At 32.5% G+C, this 25,554-nt stretch overlaps 3 protein-coding genes and 1 non-coding gene across 5 annotated transcripts; 1 reads left to right on the forward strand and 3 right to left on the reverse strand.

Moving 5' to 3' along the window:
• Positions 1-579: 579 nt before the first annotated feature.
• On the reverse strand, positions 580-1,274 carry LOC107934338 (uncharacterized). The gene has a single exon (XM_016866743.2). The coding sequence runs from the start codon at positions 1,157-1,159 to the stop codon at positions 770-772; it is 390 nt and encodes a 129-aa protein (XP_016722232.1). The 5' UTR covers positions 1,160-1,274; the 3' UTR covers positions 580-769.
• Positions 1,275-18,668: 17,394 nt separating this feature from the next.
• LOC107934340 (expansin-A23) lies at positions 18,669-19,726 on the reverse strand. Its single transcript, XM_016866745.2, has 2 exons — positions 19,514-19,726; positions 18,669-19,416 (listed from the first exon to the last, which is right to left on the reverse strand). Exons 1-2 carry the CDS (start codon positions 19,677-19,679, stop codon positions 18,794-18,796), a joined length of 789 nt encoding a protein of 262 aa, XP_016722234.2. The 5' UTR covers positions 19,680-19,726; the 3' UTR covers positions 18,669-18,793.
• Positions 19,727-21,861: 2,135 nt separating this feature from the next.
• On the forward strand, positions 21,862-21,951 carry TRNAY-GUA (transfer RNA tyrosine (anticodon GUA)). Its single transcript is given in 2 exon segments — positions 21,862-21,898; positions 21,916-21,951. It is a non-coding gene; the product is annotated as a tRNA-Tyr (tRNA).
• Positions 21,952-22,261: 310 nt separating this feature from the next.
• On the reverse strand, positions 22,262-25,242 carry LOC107934356 (biotin carboxyl carrier protein of acetyl-CoA carboxylase 2, chloroplastic). 2 transcript variants are annotated; one of them, XM_041091852.1, is made up of 8 exons: positions 25,111-25,217; positions 24,619-24,966; positions 23,939-23,995; positions 23,699-23,853; positions 23,260-23,584; positions 23,118-23,189; positions 22,817-22,882; positions 22,262-22,495 (listed from the first exon to the last, which is right to left on the reverse strand). In XM_041091852.1, the coding sequence occupies exons 2-8, from the start codon at positions 24,790-24,792 to the stop codon at positions 22,472-22,474; spliced, it is 873 nt and encodes a 290-aa protein (XP_040947786.1). In that variant the 5' UTR covers positions 24,793-24,966; positions 25,111-25,217; the 3' UTR covers positions 22,262-22,471. The 2 variants fall into 2 exon arrangements, with proteins under 2 accessions (XP_040947786.1, XP_016722270.2); XM_016866781.2 differs by having other exon boundaries at positions 24,619-25,242.
• Between the last annotated feature and the right edge of the window lie 312 nt (positions 25,243-25,554).

The raw sequence follows: 25,554 nt of genomic DNA on the forward strand, positions 1-25,554 counted from the left end.
ACAAGTCACTTTCTTCACAATTCATAGCTCACAAAGAATAACTGACTGAGCATGCCCTCACAATGGGTCCACTTTCTTATATTTTCCATTTCTCACTTCATTTATTTACTTTTTTTTCTTAATTATCACTATGAAATGAAATAAAGGCAAAAATTAAAGCCCAGTCTCAAGTGTTTAGGCTGAATCCTACAAGTACGCATTATACTTTCGACATTAATTTTTATTTATTTATATCTTACTTTTATTTGCATAAGTAAGAATTATATGAAGCTGTAATTTAATATTTTTAGTTGGATTTTAAATTTTTTCAAGAGAAAAAAAGTTGAATATTATTAAAAATGGATAGAGATGACATGGAATCACAGTTTCAATAATTTCATTCTGAATTTCAAAATTTTAATTTGGATTTAAATTTTTTCAAAATAAAAATATTAATGTGACATAAAATTATTGAAAAAATAATACAAATAACATGGCGTCACTATTTCATACAATTCTATACCTTAAACCAAATGGAATTTTTTTTTGCTTATATTTATTTAATCTATGTCTATACATGCCAAAGAAATAAATAGAAAATAATAGAAAATTTTCTATGCTTATAATATATATAGATTTCCAAAACCCTTTCTTTTCTTTTTTCTTTTTCATTTTCCGTCATTTTCTCCTTCACCAAACAAGTAACAAAAGATCTTGTCTTCCTTCTTGCATGAAAATGAAAATATCCCAAGAGTTCAAAAAAAAAAAAACTTGAACGATTATTTAATGACTATGATTGATGTTGTTGAACAATTTGGCGCTGCATTTCATTATTAGACCCTTCATCACCATGATCATAAAAATCAATAAGCTTTTGCAGAAAAACAGCTTGGGTCTTCAACACAATGATGTAATCTGCAGTTTCTTGGAACAGCTGTTCTACTTTAACTATCCCATTACTTCCGTTTCTGACATTATTACCAGGAATTAAACTCTTCAAAGCTGCGAGCTTCTCGGAAATTACCTCCTTCGACTTAGAACAAGACTTGCTGCAAATCCTTCTTCTCTTACTGCTGCACACAACTCGTTTCCTAGCCACTTTTCTTGTTCTACTTCTCATTGTTGATGATTTTCTTTCCGATTTCTTCATTGGGTTTTTGAAATGTTTTTGGATCCTCATTTTTTTTCCTTTTTTTGCTTGGTGGAGGAGGGAAGTTTTTTGTTTCGAGAGAAAGGAAGAAGAAAATGGTAAGAATTTTTTTTTTCTTGCGATAGAATACAGAGAGCTTGTAAGTGGTAACGGGTTTTTGTAAGGGAAAGTTAAGAATTTGCCACCCGTTTTATGATATTTTACGGATATGCCATTGTAGTATTCTTTTAAAATGGATTTAATTTGGGGTAAACTACTCCAAGGTCACTAAACTATTAGTAAGTTTCTGTTTTAGCCACTTAGCTTCAAAAGGTTACAAAATGGTCATTGAATAATTCGAAAATTTTCATTGAAGCCACAGAGCTTTTAAAACCATTGCTATATGGCCTTCTCTATTTGCACTACATGCACTAATTGAAAACTCTCATTCTTCTTCTCTTTTACAGTTTAGTTCTTTTTTATGAAACAACTTTTACATCACAAATCTGTGAACTAAAATCTAAACAACTTTCTTCTCTAATCTTTGATACTAGTCGTTAGATGAATTTGGATCTAAGGTATATTCTTCTACGCAATGATAGGTATTGATCACTATACTGGTCGTTGAATCGTCGTTTGAAGCTCGCTAGTTGAATTTTTTTTTAAAGTAATAGCCCAATGACTTAAATAAAAACTTTCGAATAGTTCAATTCTATTTTTAATTTTTAAAAGTTAAGTGACCAGAACATAAACTTTCTAATAGTTTAGTAACATTTGGTGTAGTTTATCCTTTAATTTTTTACTTAGCTAAATGCATAATTAATTTTAATTTATTCATTTGAATTGTCAAAATTAAAAAGCATTTAGTTTAATATTTTTAATTATTGTTTTTATTAAAAGTAATTTTCAATAATTGAGACGAGTAGGTTGTTAGGAATTGAATCTAAACTATCATGCCACACAACACAATACTTTTATAAGTAAGCGAGCCAAAAAAATATATTAATATAATTCTTTATACAATATTTAAACTATCCATAACTTCTCTCTAATTCTTAAATAAAAAAAATAAAACGCCAAATGACACGATGTGGCATAAAAATAATATGATATAAAATATAATTAACTATAAGATAAATATACAATATATAATATGTTACCAAAAGAATATTATATAATATGAAAAACAGTACAAATTCATGAGCATATATATCATCATTTATATTAAAAAAACCATTATATATCTCATTTATTTATTTTATATTTATTTTAAGAAAACAACCTAAAGTGGATATAAACTCCATTTTTACTATATAAATTGAAATTTTGCACAAATTTTACCAAAAATAAAATAAGATTAACCATATATACTTCTCCAATTTAGAATTTTTCATTAATCTATTCTAAACTTCATTATTGATTAACATGTTTTTTTCTTATTTATATCGAAATATTTAATTAAATTGATGTTATAAATTAATCGGGTGACAACTCAATTAAAAATATTTAAAAAAATTCCTTTTAAAGCAATAATTTTTTTGATTTTATCATTTTATATAAATCTATAAAAAAACAAATTGTACTCAAAATATATCTAAAAATGAAATGATATATGGTAGAACTCAAATCTAGAACATTAAAATTTCTAAACTTTTAATTTGATCATTTGAACCAAAATTTTATTAATTTTTTCATGTTTTATTTGTTTCATAAATTATTTAGAAGATATACAGTAAAAGGTACATTTAAGTGTCACGGGGCTAGATCTTTTATCTCGCGATCCGTGCGGCCTTAGGCAATCTGTTCGCTCCAGACTCGCCTAAAGTAGCCTTTACACCCAAAAGTGAGGATTCCTTTAGAATTCTTTTAGAATCGGGCCAGTTTTCGTGAGCTAAATGTTCCCTATCTAATCAACCAACCTTCATGAGGCGCATTTTGTACCATGGTCACGAACTTTGTACTTTAGCCTGTGACATAAGTGTAATGATTGGGTGATGAAAGGCCAAAGCACAACTTGCAAGCCCAACAAGTCAGGAACGGAGGCTACGCCACTGCTCCTCTCTGCCACCACCCTTAAAGCCTGCCTATCTGTAACGCCATATACACCAACATTCTATCCTTCTTTTTCTTTCCCAGAATACCCTTATATCTTCAAATAATAAGCATTTTCACTAAATTTAATGTTAATTACGATTTTATAACTCAAATAATACTTGTCAATGAGATTTGAGATCAATGGTTCGGATATTATATTATGTAAATGTATAGATTCTCTTAATTATTTAGTTTATAACAAGTATATTAAAAATAAATTTAGTAAACTTGTAAACGCACGCTAATTGATAATTTAGGGTAAGTTTTGATAGACGGTGCGTTTACCTGCGGTTAGTGTAAAAATAGCGGTGACAGCGAGATTAGATACTGTAACGATACTGTAACATGAAACAAAAGGTAAGCTAAATGCATTGCACCGCACCCAATCGTTCATCTAAATCCACCCTTAGTAGACAAGAATGGACCAATGTAGAGATGTGAAAAGAGGATAAACTTAGGTGATTATTGCTTATAAGGATAATGTCCAATCAAAATATCAAATATTGGAGTCCACAAGATAATTACTAATATAATTTGTCCAACTGAAGTCCCTTAACAATAAAGAAGAGAACTCGATGTTACACTCAATCCATTTATAACACATTCTCACCGCTAAATAGAAAAGAAAAAGTAGAGGGCAAAAGAGTGAAAACAAGCGGGGGTTAAGAGGTAGTTTGGATTATTAGGGTTTAATGGCATTGTTGGCTTCCCCAGAGGGTGCATGTGAAGGTGATATGGGCCAACAAAAGCTCCATTGGGTGAAAGAAAAGCACATGGAGGGGTAGGGCAAGGCACATGGCAGTGAAGAGGTTTTGGATTGTAGCTTCCAAAGAGGTGATTGCATGTGAAACAAAGGTGAGACAGTGAAGCAGCATGAATTGTACACCGTGTTCACCACATTCCCTGCATGGCCCAACCTCACTACTTCTTCACTCCCTATTAATACCATTTACCATATACAACATGAAAAAGTAATATGAACCCGACACCACATATACAACTATCTCCACATTTTTTTTAATATACCGATACTATATGTATATACCATTTCTTTTTGTTCTTATCTCTTATTACCCATTTTCCCAAAATTTTCCATCTTTATTTTAATTTTGGAAAGATTAGCTTTGGTTTTGTTTATTATTAGAATTGAGTTTAAATGATCACATATTTACACATGAGTTTTCAAGTTTATTTGGGATTCTCCATGTGTGTCATGTGTAACATAATGTGATGATAGCATTCTTCTAATCATTTTTTTTATTATATAAATATCTTCATGAATTAGATTGAATAACACTCTCGATTGGTCAAAATATATTTAAAATGTAAATTTTTTATATTTAAATTTAAATAAAAACATTTAGTTAATGAATAGTAATTCATATCATACAAGTTTTTAAGACTATTTTAATTATTTATTTATGTTAAATGAACTATTTCCTTACTTAAAAAAACTATTTCTCCTCAAAGTTAGCAACATGTTTGGGTCTTAAAAATAAGTTGTTTTTTTTCAACAATCTTACATTCCTTAAAGTAGACTCAATTTGCCTTAAATTATTCATTTCTTTATGGATCAGTTCATCCATAAGTTGGACTGTAAATAAGAAGAAGAAAAAAAGAGATAATAAGTCTATGTTTTTGGGCGAAATATATCTTAAAATGATTTCAATAAATACTATTATTTAAAAATAGTTATTAAATTTTTTATTGAGTCTTAGTTTGACTGGTTTGAGTATTATTGAATGGGCTATGGGTAATTCTAGACACCGTGTCAAATAGAACAAATATAATCAGAACCTACACTACATCTGACCATTCGTAATTTTATAAAGGTAACACTAACTCACTTGTTTTCCAATTATCAGTATTTTGTGTTTTTATTTATCATTAAAATTTAAATACGAAAATCCTATAATTATTAAATAAAAAAGAAATATAAGAGAATTTAAGTGTTTAAATCATGTGTTGGTTTTAATTTACTTTATTCCTTTTGTTTTTTGGTCGGCAAAGGATAGCAACAGCATGTATCAACATGGATACTTCAGCTTTTTTGGTGGGGCAAAAATCCCATGACCCACTTCTTTTGTCTACCATGCCTACATTTCTTCCTCCCAACTTTTTGTTGTTTTCTTTCTTTTCTTTTTTGGACTCGAAATTACATAACTTGAATAAAAGGACATACCAAAATGTTTATATTCCAAATTATTAATTTGTCGAAAAATGTTATAAAGCTAAATTAAATTAAAAACTGACTGTGACATGAAATATACCAACACAATATGAATAGAATTCCAAATATAATTCAAAGCTAAAAACAAGAGTGGACCTAGATAAAAGGGAAAAAAGGCTACAATATTGAGAAAGCCCTTGAGCTTTGCTGTTTTATGTAAAAACAATACTTATGCCTCGTATTTTTTGGCTTTTCTTTTCTCAGGTAAACTCTGTTTTTAGTTTCTCACTTAAACTCTTATTAGTGTAAGTTATTTTAATATTAGTTTCCTACTTAAACTCTTATTGGTGTAGGTTATTTTAATATTATTTGACCTACAAATTTAGCCTATAAATAGACCCTTTTTTCACACTAGAAAAATAAATCATTACACATTTAGGTATTAGCTTTTACAAGCTTTTAGAGATTTTTTGTTTACATTTTGAGGGTTTTTATTTTGGGTTTTGTTTACAGAGAAGAAGCCTACAGACATGGATAAATCAGAATGAGATATGTTAGATAAAAAGGCTCTATCCACGATTTAATTATGTCTAACAAATAATGTGTTGCATGAGGTTTTAATCAAGAAAATGGCATTCATCTTATAGAAAAAGGTTAGAAACCCTTTATGTGACAAAGTCTCTGGCCAATTGATTGGTGCTGAAACAACGTCTATACACATTCCACATGGACAAAAGTGAACACCTTAGAGGTCACATCAATCAATTTATTACTCTTTTGAATAATTTAAAAAAATGTTGAGGTTCAGATTGACGATGAAGATCAGGCTATGCTATTATTGTACTTTTTATCCCTTTTATACAAATCTTTCAAGGAAACCCTAATTTATGGCAATGATAACTCTCGTTCGAGGATGTTAAGGGTCATCTGTTGAGCAAATACAAACTCGACAATGAATTTGGTTCGAATAGCAAGTTGAATAGGTAAGCATCAGATTTGGTAGCATCGAGAAAGCGAGATAAGAGATGTTATTGTAAGAAGTTAGGTCACGTCAAGGCAGATTGTTACAAAGGGTTGCTAAGAGCAACGAGAAAGATTTAACTGGTGCTAATTTGACCAATGACAAGGGTGATGATTTCTTGTTGGTCATGGATTCGGGGTGTTCTTTCCACATGTGTCTCAATAGGGACTAGTATTCCTTACATACAGTTCAGTTGAAGGTGGAATTGTGCGCATGAGGAATGGTTCAACCAGTAAGGTAACAGGTATTGGTACTGTTCAGATTAGGATACACGACGAGACAATTAGGACACTGTCAGATGTTAGTCATGTGTCTGACTTAAAGAAAAATCTCATCTCGAGAACTTTAGACTCGAAGGGTTGTAGAATTAACATCGAGTCAAGCGACATTAATGTATCCTGTAGGGCTCTCATTTTGATGAAAGGAAAAAAGATTGCCAGTCTTTATGTTCTGAAAGGATCAACGATTACTGGTGAAACAGGACATCCCTCGTCTGTTAAGGACTTGAAGTTGACTCGTTTGAAGTAGAGACAACTTGGTCATAAGAGGGAAAAAGGTATGACTATTTCGTATAAGAGTGGTTCTATTTTGGATGCAGGTTTTGAAAAGATAGGGCAATGTGTTCGTGAAAATCAGACTCGGTTCCATTTTGATTTGGCAGTGCACAAGTCGAAGGCTAAAAGTCTTCCAGCTTCTAAGCACAACTTCGACTCAATTAATATCCTGCATAGTTTGAGATAAGCCCGTGACGGGCTTTAGCAAAGAAGGTGTTGTGGAAATACGGTCAATGTGGAGATTTGTGGAGTTATGCCTTCTCCTAGTTAAACTTTATTTTTAGTTTTCCATTTAAACTCTAATTAGTGTAAGTTTTTTTAATAGTAGTTTCCCACAACTCTAATTAGTGTAGGTTATTTTAATATTATTTGACCTACAAATATAGCCTATAAATAGGTCATTTTTTCACCCTAGAAAAATAAACCATTACACATTAAAGTATTAGCTTTTAGAGAATTGTGTGTTTACGTTTTAAGGGTTCTTATTTCAAGTTTCGGGGTTTAGTTTTATCTCTATCTTTTGTGCTCTTCGTTTTTGTCATTTTAGTGAAATTATCTCTCCCCGTGATTTTTAATCCTCTTCGGAGGGCTTTTTCCACATAAAATATTTGTGTTCGATCTTTGCAATTTCTTTGTTATTTTACTTGTTTTTTGTTTAATCGGGTTTATCCCCAACATAAACAATTGACCATAAAATGTGTTTCATTCCCATGAACGAAGAGCGAACCTCCTACTACCTAAGTACTTAAGCTTTAATTTGTACCAAATAAACCTTTATTTTATTTTTTTTTATCCAAATAAACTCTTAACCTTTGATTTATACCTAAATAATCTCTTTAACATAAATCAATATTTCATTTAAAATAAGGGCAAAATTAAGCACAAATCAAATGGTAGTGGTTTATTTAGGTACAATAAAAGTATAGGGGCTTATTTAACAAAATTAAATTAGTTTTAAAGACTTTTCAAATAGTAAAGCAAAAAAAAAAGAATAATTAAGTTATGATGCAAGATTTAAAGCAAAAAAAAATGGGTTGAATCTTACTCACAAGTGTTGACTACGAGTAAGGCATATTGCATTTTTAAAGAGAACTCATATTTGAAATTTTTTTTAACATAGAAACGGATTAATTTCATTGATCAAAGAAGCTCATAGTTGCATGTCTTACAATTGCCACATCTCTATTGGCCATCACAAACAATGCCAACCCATCATCAAAGAAAATGAAAAATGAAAAGCCAAAACAAGAAACAAAAATAAACCAAAAACAAAAACCAAACTAGAAAACCCTAAGCACAACCAAAATTAATCAAAATAAACGACACTACCTAAAAAGATGCAACCTTATTGTTCATATCTTCTTGTATAACTCATTCATCAGTCAAAGACTTGTCAAAAATCTCTCTTACTCTTTCAATTAAAATAACAAATTATTGTGTAAATACAAGAGATCCTTGTAGATCTGAGTTCATAGGAGTCCCAAAATCCCATTTCCTCTAATCTCAGCCAATCCTCTTTTTTCAAACCCTTCCTAACAATCCTCTTCGATCCCAATCGACTTCATCTTCCTTCCTCGCCAATGCCTCTTCTATCCAGTACCTAGGAGACTAAAAGTGCCTTCCTTCATCCGCCAGAGTATGCGAATGTAACATTTCATAAGTGATGAGAGCATTATATGTGATTTGTTTTCACGGAACAAAAGTAGCTTGTGCTTCATTAATATACCATTTTAGCATATTCATGAATCTATTGACCACAAACTTTGATATTATCTTATAAACCACATATAAATTGTTAGAATTAAGTGACCCAAATCCTTATTTAAATTAAATACTGTGGTAAAATAAAATAAAAGTAAAATCCTTATAAAATTATACTTCTTTTATTTTATTTTAGAATAAGGTTTTTTAAACCTTATTAAACTCCATCTATTTGATATCATTAGAATAAGGAGTTTCACTCCTATTAGAATAAGGTTAACAAGCCTATAAATAGGCATAGTCTACTCCTCTTGTAATTAATTTGAATTCGACATAGTGAATTTTCTTCTCCTCTGCCCGTGGTTTTTTCCCGAAAGGGTTTTCACGTAACATATGTGTTCTTTATTTTTCTATTTCTTTTTCTTTGCAATATATTATCATTACCGATATTATATTTTTCTTAAATTGGTATCAGAGCTTTTGGGTTATTCATCTCAAATCACGGTAATAACGTCTTTAAAGTACGAAATTTCGCTGTTAGATTGCAACACCAGATTTGCGTTGTGGCAGATAAAGATGCAGGCAGTTCTTGCACAGATAGACTTAGAGGAAGCCCTACTAGGGGTAGATAAGATGCCTTCAACATTGACGGAGGAAGAGAAAAAGCGCAAGGATCGAAAGGCATTAACACAGTTACATCTACATTTGTCTAATGAAATTTTGCAGGATGTGATGAAGGAGAAGATCGTCGCTGGATTATGGAAAAGGTTGGAACAAATATGTATGTCAAAAACTCTAACTAGTAAGCTGCATATGAAGCAGCGTCTTTATGCTCATCGCTTGGAGGAAGGTACATCTGTACACGAACACTTAACAGTGTTTAAAGAAATTCTCTCAAACTTGGAGGCCATGGAGGTTCAGTATGATAAGGAAGTTCTAGAGTTGATTCTACTTTGTTCATTGCCTCCGTCTTATTCAACCTTTAGAGATACGATTTTATATAGCCGCGAGTCTCTCACAGTTGATGAGGTTTATGATTCTTTAACCTCGTATGATAAGATGAAGCATCTTGTGGTTAAAACCGACTCTCAGGGAGAGGGTCTTATTGTTCGTAGGAGACAAGATTGGAATGTTGATGATGATCGTGGAAGGACACATGAACGGAATCCTCACAGTAAATCTAAGGGTAGATCGAAGTCTTTAAACAGAGGTAAAACTTGTAACTTCTACAAGAAGAAAGGGCACATTAAATCTGAGTGCTATAAGCTACAGAATAAAATCAAAAGGGAGGCTGCAAATCAAAGTGAAAAACAACAAAAAAATTTCGGTAAAGCTGATGTTGTAGAAAACTACAACGATGGTAAACTTCTAGTCGCTTCTGTCAATAATTCTAAAGCGAGTGAGGAGTGGACCCTTGATTCAGGTTGCACCTTCCATATGATTCCCAATCGGGATTGGTTTACAACTTACGAAACAGTGTCTGAAGGTATTATTTTGATGGGAAATAATGTTTCATGTAGAATTGAAGGTGTTGGAACAATTAGAGTTAAGATGTTTGATGGAGTCGTTAGAACACTTAGTGACGTACGACATGTTCCAAAAGTAAAGAGAAATTTAATTTCATCGAGTACTCTTGATTCAAAAGGGTATAAATACACAGCTGAAAGTGGGGTTTTGAAGATTTCCAAATGTTCCCTCATTGTGATGAAAGGGCATAGAAAGACTGCCAATTTATATGTTTTCCAAGGTTCTACTGTTACTAGTGATGCAGCTGTCTCATCCTCTTCCTTGTCAGATGATGATATTACTAAACTTTGGCATATGCACCTAAGGCATATGAGTGAGAATGGTATGGCAGAATTGAGCAAAAGAGGACTTATTGATGGGCAAGAAATTTGCAAACTGAAGTTTTATGAGCACTGAATTTTCAGGAAGCAAAAGAGAGTTCGATTCACCAGAGGAATCCATAACACGAATGGAATATTGGAGTATATTCATTCTGATCTCTGGGGGCCATCCAGAGTGCCTTCGAGAGGTGGAGCTAATTATATGCTAACTTTTATTGATGATTTTTCTAGAAAAGTGTGGGCGTTCTTCCTAAAGCAGAAAAGTGATGTGTTTTTCGCATTTAAGTCTAGAAAAACCATGATTGAAAAACAAACGGGAAAGCAAATAAAATACCTCCGCACAGACAATAGCTTAGAGTTCTGTTCTGATGAGTTTAACAAATTGTACAAGTCAGAAGGGATCGTGAGACACTTGACAGTTCCTCATACTCCACAGCAAAACGGTGTTGCAAAACGAATGAACAAAACGATCATGGAGAAGGTTTGATGTATGTTGTCAAATGCCAACTTACCAAAGTCATTTTGGGCTGAAGTAGCCTCTACTGCATGTTTTTTGATCAACCGATCTCCATCCGTTGCCATTGAGAAAAAGACTCCACAAGAGGTATGGTCTGGTAATCCTGCTGACTATTCTGATTTAAAGATTTTTGGTTGTCCTGCGTATGCTCATGTTAATAATGGAAAATTGGAACCAAGATCTATTAAATGTGTTTTTCTTGGTTATAAAGCTGGTGTAAAAGGGTATAAGTTATGGTGTCCTAAAAATAGAAAAGTTGTGAGTAGCAGAGATATTGTTTTTGATGAAAATGCTATGCTACCTAACTTATCTCTTAAAGACTCTTCCAATAAAGAAAATCAAAAGCAGGTGGAGCATCACATTAATCTAGAATCTACAACAGAGTCGACTACTAAAGCTAGTACAAAAATTCAAAATAAAGTTGCTTCTTCACCACAATACTCTATTGCCAAAAATAGAACTAAAAGAGAAATTAAACCTCCAAAGAAGTATGCCAAGGCTGATCTAGTTGCTTATGCTTTAAATGTGGCTGAAGATATAGATGCAAATCAAGAGCCATCTAATTATTCTGAGGCGATTAGTTGTGAAAACTCAGAAAAGTGGATGTTTGCTATGCAAGAGGAGATGGAATCACTACACAAAAATCAAACATAGGATCTTGTGAAACTTCCTAAAGGTAAAAAGGTTGTTCGTTGTGAATGGGTGTTTAAGAAGAAAGAAGGGACTCCAAGAGTTGAAGAACCCAGATATAAAGCAAGGCTTGTTGCAAAAGGTTACAGTCAAATTCCAGGAGTGGACTTCACAGATGTGTTCTCTCCAGTTGTAAAGCATAGTTCAATTCGAGCTTTGCTTGGTATTGTGGCCATGCATGATTTGGAGCTTGAGCAGTTAGATGTAAAAACTGTATTTTTCCATGGAGAACTTGAGGAGGATATTTACATACAACAACTAGAGGGTTTTACAGTCTCAGATAAAGAGGACTATGCTTGCTTGCTAAAAAAGTCCCTTTACAGTTTGAAACAATCACCAAGACAGTGGTATAAGAGGTTTGATTTCTTTATGACTTCTCATGATTTTAAAAGAAGTCGCTTTGACAGTTGTGTTTACTTTAAGAAAAACAGTGATGGCTCTTTTGTGTATCTACTCCTTTATGTTGATGACATGTTGATAGCAGCGAAAGATAAATGAGAGATAAAAAAGGTCAAAGCCCAACTAAATGAAGAATTTGAGATGAAAGACTTGGGACCAGCAAAGAAGATACTTGTTATGGAGATTCTTAGAGATAGAAAAAAAAGTAAATTGTACCTAAGTCAGAAGGGGCATATTGAGAAAGTTTTTTGCAGATTCAATATGCAGAATGCTAAGCCTGTTAGTACTCTTTTAGTAGCCCATTTCAAACTTTCATCAGCTTTGTCTCCACAATCAGATGATGAGATTGAGTACATGCCACATGTTCCATACTCTAGTGCAGTAGGATCTCCCATGTATGCCATGGTTTGTTCACGTCCAGATTTATCATATGCAATTAGTGCAGTTAGCAGATACATGGCGAATCCCGGTAAAGAACATTAGAAAGCAGCTCAGTAGGTTTTAAGATACTTACGAGGTACTGCCGATGTTTGCTTACAGTTTGGAAGAACTAGAGATGGAGTCATTGGGTATGTTGATGCTGATTTTGCTGAAGACCTCGATAGAAGAATATCTCTCACAGGTTATGTCTTTAGAATCGAAGGTTGTGCAATCAGTTGGAAAGCCACTTTGTCTACCACTGAAGCTGAGTACATGGCGATTATTGAGGCTTGTAAAGAAGCTATTTGGTTGAAGGGACTCTTTAGTGAACTCAATGAAGACCTTCAAATCAATACAATATTTTGTGACAGTCAGAGTGCCATATTCCTTACAAAAGATCAAATGTTTCATGAGAGAACAAAACACATTGATATTCGGTATCATTTTGTTCATGATATTATTGCTCGTGGTGATATTGTTGTGAGAAAAATTAGTACTCATGAAAATCCTACAGATATGATAACTAAGTCACTTCCTATAACCAAGTTTGAGCACTGCTTAGACTTGGTTGGTGTTCATTGTTGAAAATAAACCCTTAAGGGGTTTTATGGAAGAGGTGGAGAAACTTGTTCGTTGAGAGTTCGCGATGAAGAACTTGTTCATTAAGAATTTGTGTCAAGGTGGAGATTGTTAGAATTAAGTGACCCAAATCATTATTTAAATTAAGTACTGTGGTAAAATAAAATAAAAGTAAAATCCCTATAGAATTATACTTCTTTTATTTTATTTTAGAATAAGGTTTTTTAAACCTTATTAAACTCTATCTATTTGATATTATTAGAATAAGGAGTTTCACTCCTATTAGAATAAGGTTAACAAGCCTATAAATAGGCATAGTCTACTCCTCTTGTAATTAATTCGAATTCGACATAGTGAATTTTCTTCTCCTCTGCCCGTGGTTTTTTCCCGAAAGGGTTTCCACGTAAAATCTGTGTGTTCTTTATTTTTCTATTTCTTTTTCTTTGCGATATATTGTCATTAACGATATTATATTTTTCTCATAAACTAATTGGTCGAAATTGTGACATATTATTCGACTCATTTACTTTTGGGATGAGTACTATATTGGTTTGATTAATCACATTCATATCGTTTCTCCTATTCAGCACGTCAAGACAATATTGGGTTACATCCCCTCCAACAATATGCTAATATTTTTTATGAAATAGTGCATGAAATCCATCTATTATCTCCTTAGCCCAAAACTCTGCTATAAGTTCATTGTTCATATTTTCCATTGTACAAGTCTGAACTCCAGATAAGACATGTTCACAATTTGTTACCTGTGACACAAAAAATAGCTTCTTAAAATAATCAGTTACTACCATGGCCATCTTCTTTCCCCCTTCTACCCATTCTCCATTCTTGCCTCTTAGTTTCTTTATAGTATTTCTCTTTTTCCACTGATTTGCGAAATTATGAAAATAGGACGTGTTTCTATCGCTGAAACGAAGCCAGTCCACTCTACCTCGCTGCTCTCAAAATAGTTCTTTATCTGATTTCTCAAGTTAAGAGCCAATTTAACCTCTACCAACTCTGTTAGGATATCTTCATCTGGCTCCACCAAATTCAATTTATTCATGCGCGAGTTCGAGATGTACGAAGCTTCTCTTTTTTTTACATAGTTCAATATTATCCAACTTGCCAGTTTAGTTCCTAACTCTCCTAATTTTGTAGGGATTTCATTCTTGTTCGACCCCCAGAATCTTCTTCTCTATTGTTCACAACATTCCTTAATAATCCAATTGGCATTAAATCTAAATTGTTGACTGCTCTAAAATGAACTACCTCTAATATTATCTCACAATTCAATCAAAACCGAACAATGATAAGAAAAACAGTGAGATAAATGCTTTATAGAATATCTTGAAAAGAGTTCTAACCAAGCCAAATTGGAAACTCTCCGATCAAATCTTTCTCTGACATTATTTCTCGATAATTACCCTCTATCTCATGTAAACCATTGTCCCGAGAATCCCAAATCGCTAAAATCACATTCCTCTAGTGTTTCTCGAAATCTCACTATGTTTTTTTTTTCATTTCGCAATCAACCCCCTATTTTCTCAAAAGAAAACATTATTTCGTTAAAATCCCCTACCACCAATTAAGGTAAGTATTGATCTCTCCCTAAATGCCTTAACAGATTCCATGACTCTCCTTGTCGTTGCTCCTCTAAAGAACCATAAAACACAGTAAACCTCCAAGAAGTCATGTCGTTCTCCTCATGTACCTTCATATCAACGTGATTAGAGAAGAAATTCCTTAGATGAATTGAACAGTCACAATTCTATTCCAACAATAAACCCCCTTTCAATCCATATGCTCCCACATCGATACTATTTACATACCGACACTTCATTTGAATTTGTTTCATTCTATTTGCACTTACTTTTGTCCCTATGAGAAATAAAAGTTAGGGCTACATATGTCTCAATTTATTCTTAAGACGATTAATAGACCGTGGTTGTCCCAAACCACAGACATTCCAACTTAAAATTTTTATTGCATCCAGTTAGCTTGCTTTCTAGCAGCCGCTGATATCACATTATTACCTCCTAAATTCGGTGAATCATTGATTACAAAAACAGTTGGTTGTACTTTCTGCGTGCATTGCCTCTCCTTCCCATCTATCATTTCAATTAGGTCACCTTCCGAGTTAGAGCCCACTTTCATCTATCTAGTAATTTCCTGGCCATTAATTAGTCATTCCATTCCCTATCTATTCAAATAATGATTAGAAGTTTATATGACTCCAAAACCCCTTCCATCAGCACGCACATCCAGATACATTCCCATCAGACTTCCACCTGTCTGACTAACGTCCAAGTTGTCATCCTGGAGCCATCTACTATTCACCAATGGCGCCCTTCTTGGCGATGCTCTCAATGAGATATCCCATCTGAATTCTACTTCTGAAAACCAAGTATCACATTTATTGGACAAAAACCCTCACCGTTAGGGGTGATCATTCGATCGAATCAAATCGAATCGAATTGAAAATTTTTGAGTTAATCGAGTTTTCGAATCTCATTTTATCATCCTAACTTTATTTGAAGTTTTCTCGAATCGAGTCGAGTGAGATGGAATTCGAATCGAATCGAATCGAATCGAATATATTTGTTCGAGTTAAATTTTAAAAAATAATTTCGGGTCCTTGTAACCACTGTCACCCATCGTAATAAAATTTGTCCACCTTAATCAAATTTTTTATTAACTTTCATCACCTCATAATTTATTTATTAATTTTTTATATACTGGTTAGCTTATTTTCTTACTTAGTTGTTTCAATTATCTTCAGATTCTTGTCACTATGTATTTTGGAATTAAAAAATATATTAATGTAAAAATATGATTTTTTTAATAAAAGTTATTTTAAAAATAAAATGTGAAATTGATACCAAATATAAAATTTTAACACGAATATTTTATGGCATAATTAATAATTCAATTTTAATATAAATATTCGATATGACTAAACAATTCAATAATATAAATAATATAAAATGTGAAATTTAATTTAATAATATAAATAGTAGATATAAATAAAATTATTACTATTTATGTTTAGTGATTTTTTTTTGGATAATTTTGATTTTTTATTTGAGAGTAAAGGGTGAGAAGTAAAAGTTTAGGGGGGAAATAAAAAGTTTTGGGGAATAAAAGTTTGAGGGAAAGTAAATAAGGGGGAGTAAAATTTTGGAGGGAAAATATTAAAAAAAATTGGAGGGGACAGGGTTTGGGGTAGATGAGAGGTGGGATGGGAAGGGAATAAAAGTTTTAGGGAAAAAGTGGGGGAGTAAAAATTTTGGAGGAAAATAAAAGGTTTTGAGGGTTTGGGGGAGTAAAATTTTGAGAAAAAGTAAATGGGAGAGTAAAATTTTGGTGGGAAATGAATTTTGGGTAGATTGGGGGGTTGGGAAGGGAGGGGAGTAAAAGTTTTGGGGGGGAAAGTGGGAAGGAGTAAAAGTTTTGAGGGAAAAGTAAAAAGGTTTGGGAGTTTGGGGTAAAAATGTAAAATATTATAGTTTGATATTTGAATTATTCGAATTCGAAAACTCAACTCGATTCGAACTCGAAATTTGAAAAAAAAATTCGAGTTGATTCGAATAACTTGATTAACTCGAATAACTCGATTCGTTTAACTCGAAATTCGAATTTTTTTCGATTTTTTCGAGTCGAATCGAATTTTGCTCACCCCTACTCACCGTGGCGTAATTTCTCATACAGAAAGCAGAATAACATTAATCTTTCATAGTGGAAATAAACGTACCCTTCCCAATTTTAGTTTAATGATAGTTTTTTCTTATGTTTCAATGGCACTCGAACATCCAATTTAACCCTGATTCGCATATACCTCTTTATTCCCCTTGTCACAAAAGTTGTATCATATTGGATGAACTGGCCAATAAAATTTTCAAACTGACGTGCTAAACCCTCTGAAATCACCCCCATTGGAAGATTATGAATTTGCACCCAGAACTCCGAGAAAAATAGTGGGACTTGTAGCGAATCTTCTCCTGGTTCTAATCGATGAAATATAGTAAGATGCCTATTAAACGACCATTGCATACCATTTATCAGCCCCTTTAGATATATTTCAAAGTAGAATCGAAACAGGCTTCTTTTCTCCCCGATATTTGTTATAAAGACCCCTCCCAGCGAATGTCATAGGTCAGCCAAAGTATTCCTCATAGACGAAAAATGTACCACACTATTCGTTAGTACTCGCCCCACCAAACATAACCTATAATCTTCCTCCATCACTTTTGTATGCCTTTGAAATTGTAGCGGTACCTTTTCTTCATCAACGATATTAAGATTTGTCAACTCCTCCTCCATTATCACAAAATTCTATTAACGCAACCTAGATTTCACCCTAATCGGAAAAAGAAAAACAAAAACCCTAGGAAAAAGAAAAGAGACGTGCTATTTTAACAGACAGAGGAATAGGCATGCTATACTAGCAGACCCTTAACAATCTTTATGTATCATCTTGTTTTGTAGATAGTATACTCATATTTAAATCATAGAAATGATATTACTGAAAGGAGCAACTATACATTGTTTTTTAAAAAAAAATATCATGTACCATAATATGTACATGGAAAAATGATAAAAAAATTAAAATGAATCTCGAGTAAACATTTTATAATCCAAACTTAAATAAATAAAATCTTTATGAATTAAATAGTAATCTAGATTAATTCAAATTAAAAATGTTTATTAAATTCAAATCATTTCGAATTAAGCGATAACTCAAGCTTTAAATTAAGTTGGTTAAAGTCGTACCCAACTCATCCTTAAGAAGTTCTGAGCTTTTGTTGGGAATAATGACTTGAAAGGCCGAAGGTTAGGTTGGCTAAAGCTTTGAAACTAATGCATTGCAATGGTCCAATGTTAGCCCGTATGATTGATCCCCTTTCATAAAAATGCTACAATTTAAGCACATTCCATAAATTCTATGAATTTCTTTCTATTTATTTTTTTATTATGTTTATTTTGAAAAATTAATTTCTGGTTAGTAACTTAGAATTTATTGCAGTAAAACATTTTAGTTCTACTTGATACTACAATGTATCCATTTTTTAATATTTTTTTACTACACTCACTCTATACATGGAGTGTAAAATTTTCACTAATAACATAACAAATAATTTTTTAAATTTATTTTATTCCATTTGTATTAATTTTTAATGAAAAAAAATATTGTGTTTTATATTTCTTTAATGTAAAAAAAAACTTGATTTTAATTAAATTAAGAACAAACATAAATACAGTTGAGACTTACTTTCTGAATTCAATCAATCTAGTTTATTATATTGTCGACAAAACACTTTATATCAAGTATTTAGAATCTTACATAGTCAAATCACAGACAGGTGGAAAGCCATTAGGACTGTACCTAATGTAATAATATGATATTTTGTATAACCACACAAAACCTTAATCTTTGTGTTATTAGATAATGTAAGATCTTGTGTAATTGCATGTAAGTTGTAAGAAAACAAGTGTTGACTAAACATTTTAATAACATGGCAATGAAACAGGATAATTTCGGCCATCATTATCTCAAAATTTGCAATTATGTTTATTAAATTTCTTGTTTTATATAAAACAAACATGCACTCCCAAGGGCATGCACCAATCAAAACCCTAAACTGTAAACCACCTTAAAAACCAAAAAAAAAAAAAAAAAAAAGAGAGAGATTGTCCTAGAAGTTCTTTTTCCCATCAAATACTTGATTAAACTGCCAATTAGCTGGCACAACGGTATCGAACTCGATCATTTTCCCGTCACTGGTAGTCACCTGAAACGATAAGCTTTGCCCCACTAACTTCGCTCCCGTCTGCCAATTCACACCCCAATTGCGGCTCATCTGCAACCACGACCCGGTACTCGACCCTTTGATTTTAACATCCTTAATATTACCAGCTCCTCCTACGTTGTACAACAACACCAATGTCCAGTAAGGGTTTCCCTTAATCTGGAACTGAACCCCACCTTTCTTGTAGCACAAGACACGACGGTACTTGACCGGGATGATCCCGGCTTTGTAATACGCTAGCTTAGTGAACATCGGCTTTGATAGATCAAAGTGTTTTAATGGTGGATTGCACCAGTTCCCCTCCGGTTTCGAGTAATTGGGAGGACAAAAGTTGGTTGCGGTCACTATGACAGAGCCGGCTTTCGGATAACACCATTGAGGGTCATTGAAACACTTGATCTCGAAACAAGCCCCGCAGGTGAGACCATTGTTGAACAATGCTGTGCTTAGTGCTGTCGTCTGGAGTCCGTACCCTTGCTTGAATAGATCACCATATCCGCAAGCTCCCTCTGCAATAACCAAACACGGTCTCAAGATTTGAATCTCGACATACGCAATGCAAAGCATAAAATGTTGCAATAACCAAAACACAATATATGTACTTACGCATGGTGTCACCACCAGTCATATCACCATAAAATGTTGCATGGGCATCATACCAGTTTGGGTCAATCATTTGATTACCCATAAGCATATGCCTATTGGCCGCCATGGATGAAATCAAATGAACTGTAACCATGAGAAATGAAAAGAAAAGCTTCAGGGTAGCCATTGCTGCAAAAAGATGATTATTATTTTGATGAAAAACTGGGGCCAAGAACTGACATATAAATATAGGTCAAATGGAATTATAGAAGGCAAGGAAATTTATAAATTATGAGACTTTAATTTCACCCGTTTAAGCTAAAACGATGGTTTTGGTTAATTACAGCAAAACTAATGTTAAGGAATTAAGAAATTATGGAAAATAATTTAATGTTTTTTTATGAATTTGGAAACAAACAGCTCAGTCTTTTTCTTCTACTATGTTTCCGTTACGTTATTCGCTAATTACCTGAGAAAGGGATTAACTCAATGTCACCCCCCAAATTAAATCCATTAATTATTTAATTAAGGATTTCGTTTGTAACTGATATGATTTTGTAAAACTTTTTTTTAGAGTTTAAGTCATTACCCTTTTATTTAATTTTTTTGTCTCTTTTAACCCTTAAACTTGCATTGTTTGTTAAATCACCCAAAAATAGTTGAAAAAATTAAGGTTTGTTAGCTTGCTGGCGTGACATACACATGGATTGCCACATGTTGTCACATTAGCAAATATTTTTTTTAAATATAATTTTTTATGCTCTTTTAATTAAATTTTTAAAAAATAATCTTTATAACTTTTTTTGAATTTTTAAAATTTTAAAAAACTAATTAATTGTTGACATGGCAGTCCACGTGTATGTGACATCAACAAAGTCAATAAATGTTAATTTTTCTATCTATTTTGGGGTGATTTGACAAATAACACAAGTTTAAGAGCTAAAAAATGCAAAAATGGTACTAAAACTTTTTTGTAAAGTTGGAGGGCCAAAAAAGTCATTATGCCAAAAAAAACCAATTCCGTTATGAGCTACAAGTACAAATACGAATACAAGTTCAATCAAGTATAATGTAAAATCAAACAATAGAATAAAAATTAGACAAAACTTACACATGACATACGTATATGGTAGGATGGAGACCTACATATCACAATTACGCATAATGGTACTAAAACTTGGATACTAAAAAGTTCATAGCCTCCACCTTAATCAAAAATATTAATTATTGTTTTTAATTATGAAAATTAAATAGATAATTATAATGTATACATTATTTTTAATTATTGTTTTGTTTAGTTTAGTTTAATTAAGATAAATTAAGTGATATCGTTACAATTAGACCTGTCCATGGGTCGGGCGGCCCGGCCCGCCCGAAATATGGGAGGGTTTGGATAAAAATATAGGCCCGAAATATGGGCTTGGGCAAAATTTTAGGCCCGTTTAAAAAATGGGCCGGGCATCAGGCAAGATTTTTTTGGCCCGGGCCTGGCCCGGCCCGAAAAATATTAAATATATATTTTTTATTTTTAAAATATAATAGTTTTTTATTTTAAGTTTATTTACTTTCATTTCCTTGACTAGTGTTACAAAATAATAATAAAACATCAAGTTTGTTTTACTAATCAAATATTAGATTTTGTTACAACAATTAATACAATTAATACAATTAATAATTTGATAAATTTACTAATCAAATGTTAGATTTTATTACAATAATTAATACAATTAACAATTAATAATTTGATAATTTTAATAACAATTAGTTTTAATTTTATTTAAAAAATAATTTTAATTTTAATTAAAAATGGGCCGGGCCGGGCCGGGCTCGGGCCCCATATTTTTTCTTCTGGCTAGGCCTGGGCAAAATCCCAGGCCCATATTTCGGGCCGGGCCCGAGCCTAATAAACGGGCTAAAAAATTTTTGTGGGGCCGGGCAGGTCTAGTTACAATATATATTATAATAATTTTCCTTAACCCTTAAATAAAAAAATCATTTAAATACAATTGAATTCATGTGAACTAAAACTTAATCGAAAATATTAATTTAGTTATTTAAAGTAATAAAAAAGTTAAATCTTTATATTAAAAACTGTATATAAATATAATTGTCATTTGAAATTTTTATAAAAAAAATTATTATTTAATCTCTTTTAAAACAATCTTCACTTTTATAAACTACCCACTTATAATTCAAAATTTTAATTAAATTATTTCCTTTTTGGTAAAATTTAAACTATTTGTTGTTTCTCAATTCTGACTATAAAAAAAAGCCCAATTTCTATTATAATAATAAATATTATTCAAAATATAAATTCATATATTTTTTATCCTCAGACCTATAAAATAATAAGCAACAATGACATCAATCCGACCTTAGCTCAGTTGGTAGAGCGGAGGACTGTAGTGGTTCATCTTATAGCAATCCTTAGGTCGCTGGTTCGAATCCGGCAGGTCGGATTTTTTTCCCACTTAATTCCTTTTGGGTAATTCCATCAGCAGTCCCTAAACTTTATTTGAAATTACTCCTAGGTCACTAACTTTTAAAAATTACATATTATTAGGTTGTTACATTTTGACCCCTAAATTATTATTTTTAGTACTTTTAAAATTTTGAAAATCTTATAATTATAATTTGAATTAATGTAACATATTAGAAATAGGTGATTTTTAATTATTGGGGTATGAAAATATTCAAATGCATTATCGAAATAAAATATTGAGAAATTCAATATTAAAACCAAAGGTTCTTATGTTCGAAGTCACGAGGTAATTGGAGATAGTGATATTATATTTCTATAAAAGAGGAAAATGCAATGGAATAAATATAAGGGTAAACGTCCAAAATGTAAGACAGAAACCCCAAAGAGAAGTGTTGCAGAGCATAGCACGGTACACCACCTTTATTATTTATGTAAACATTACAGAGTAGTAAATGAAAACATAGTTTGTGACCTCGGAACCCCCTCTCCTCCTTTATTCACCCCACTATTACAAATAGAGGCTGCAAGCAAAATCAATCACAACCAAATTTCTTAGCCAAACCAACACATCAAATCTCCCATTTTATTCGGTTTTTAAATGTATTCATCAGATAGTTCAGTTTTTAAACTTCACATATGAGTATTATAAGACTGCTTGCACTGCCAGTCTACCAAATACTAATCATTCATTTTTTAAATTGCTAAAAAGGTCGGTTTCGATTTTTTTCGGTTAATTCCATTAGTTTGGTCGGTTTTATATGTTTGAAAAATATTTTAAGCCAGTCAAATATTCACACTCCTAAAATCTAGGACATAAACAGAGTCAAGAGATAAGAGGTTACCATGTCTACACTAACTGATTTTCCATCCTCTACCAATATCTCCGTAACGGTTCCGGATTGATCAGCCTGTGAAGTCGAAAAATTAAGAACATAAGGAAGATATGACTATGTAACTAATCAATTCGAGAGTGAATTCGGCAAATTGAGAACCGTTGACTATTAAGTTAAGAACACTAACAAAGAAAAATGATTGTAATATTTTCAAAAACTGGTAATCTATCTGCATGATTAATTTTAATTAAATTTGTTCAAACGGTCAAGGAATATATTATGTTAAGGAAATACGAGGACAAGAACTTACTTCAATTTCGTTCATTAGTTTCATTGCCTCGATGATGCACACAACTTGGCCTTTCTGTACTTTATCTCCCACCTGAAAGACCATTGAGGAGTATTTCAATCTTTGCACATTAGCAGAAACTATGGAAACTGCAGGCACTTACCTTAACAAATGGTGGTTCACCCGGTGCAGGGCTCCTGTAGAAGGTTCCAGCCATGGGGCATTTGAGGGGCGGATGAGAAGAACCAACCGCTTTAGCAGGGGGAGGTAACGAAGGTGCTGCTGCTGGAGGGGCTGGGTTAGCAGGAGCAGGAGCTGCTACTGGGGCTGCTGGAGCTGGGGTTTGAAACGTCGGTTGAGGTACGTACTGCGGCATGACAATTGGAGATGCTGATTCCGGCTGCTGCAAAGCTTCCTTCTTTCTTATGACAAGCTCACAATCTGATTGCTTCAGTTGCAGCTCCGTAATATCTCGTGAATCAACAAGTCTACTCATCAAAAGTAAAATAAAAATCAATTATGAAATTGATTATTCTTGTCAAACACACATTTACACAAGTCTACTCACAAACACAAAAGCGAAAACGATTCAATCAACTTACTTTACAAGGTCTGAAACTTGTGCCATGAATTCTGAAATTGCCGCAGCATCTGGAATAGCCTTCTCTGCGGATCTTTTATCATCTTCCTCAGGCAATGCAACTTTAGGTTTCATGTCAACAACCGCTACAGAATTTGATGATTTCTCTGCAGCAACCTTAATTTTTACAAAGCGGGTTAAATAGACGTGGATAAGATCTCGTCTAAAAGATTAAATTTCAACTTCACCGTGAAAAACACACCTCGTTAAGCTGCGTATGGCTTGCGAAGACTGTAGTTTGCTTCCCATCATTAGGCCACTGCAAATGACAGCCAGATACCGAATCAACCAATGAATTAAACAATTTACTAAAACGAACTGCGAATCGCCACTAATGATCATACGAACCGGTTATGCAATATGATTTTCGTAGACACGTTGATTGCAAAGAAGAAATATATGTATAACAAGCCATGATTTTAGACAAAAACACATAAAGAAGCCTAGAAAATGGTCACCGTAATTCAAGAAAGAAAACAAAAATCAGAATATGAATTACCATTATGTATAAGAACTATGATCAAATATACTACTTCTTTCTTAATTCAGTAAAAATAATACATCAAAATACCACCAAAAAAAGCATCTAAATTATCGAGGTCTTCAATACTTGAACTCATCTATCTATATAAGCAATACTTCCACTTTTAAATATTGAAATTTTAAAAAATAATTCATAAGATATGTTGAACATTTTGGCAAAAAAAAGCAATTTTTCTTTCTGTGTAGTAATAATTTATTCAACCATTGTTTCATAATAAAACCACAAAATTCAGATCCCTAAGCATAACCAGTAAAATATAATAAAAAACCCATAAACTCAAGTCCCGTTCTCATTCCAAGAATTAAAAGCAAAAACAAAAAAGTATGAAAGTAACCAACCTGAGATGCTGAAAATGCAGGTACGCGGATTGAAGATCCAAATGACAAGCAAGATTTGGAGTTGAAATTTGAAGTTGGAGGAAGAGACAAAGAACCCTTGTGAGCTTGGGTTTGCTGGTTTGTTTTCAAAAAAGAAGAGATCTTGGGGCATGGAAAAGAGAGTGAAGAAGCCATTTTTATTGTGGTTTAAAGCAAACCCAGAACTGGTTTCAGCTCTCTATATATAAACAAGAAGGAAAGAAAGATATAAAAAGAAGAAGAAGAAGAAGAAGAAGGCGATGAAATTCAAGAAATGGGAGAGAAATCTGAGGAAAAACCAAAGAAGGCTAAGCAAGAAATTTTGTTTTCCTTTATATAAATAAAGAAAATGTAGGTTTATAGTAAAAATGAAGAGAAAAAGTGGAGTGTTAATATTTGTTTATTGATGGTTCGATAATAACGAAGAAGAGAAGGAAAAAGGAAGAATCATGAAATGTGATGGTTTTAACTAACCTCAACCACGTTCACAACCCTACCACGCCGTCTGTTACCTTCTTCTCCTCTTCTTTTTCTTTTAATTTTAATATATGCTTTAATAATTCAATATCACATATTCAAATTTAACGGAAAAAGGTTCGGGTAGCCTACTCGGTTCAATCCACCAAGAAGTTTTTGTTTTTAAGACAGCTTTTCGGGCAGATCGATTTGGACCAAAGTTTGAAATCGAGCCTTAAACTAGTCCATGAACACCTGGACTAATTTCAAAAGTTCAAAGAGCATAGGGATTGAAAGCATAATTAAACTTTTAAATATATCTAACTATACTATTATTTAAACTCCTAATTAAGGTGCTGCCACGAGTTAACTAAACACAACTAGATTAGAAAATGACTAAAAGCTCATTATTTTTACAAAGTAATAAATATTAATATGAGTATATTTTTATATAAAATATTA

The sequence above is a fragment of the Gossypium hirsutum genome, chromosome D04 (genome assembly GCF_007990345.1).
Source record: "Gossypium hirsutum isolate 1008001.06 chromosome D04, Gossypium_hirsutum_v2.1, whole genome shotgun sequence".
Classification (NCBI taxonomy): domain Eukaryota; kingdom Viridiplantae; phylum Streptophyta; class Magnoliopsida; order Malvales; family Malvaceae; genus Gossypium; species Gossypium hirsutum.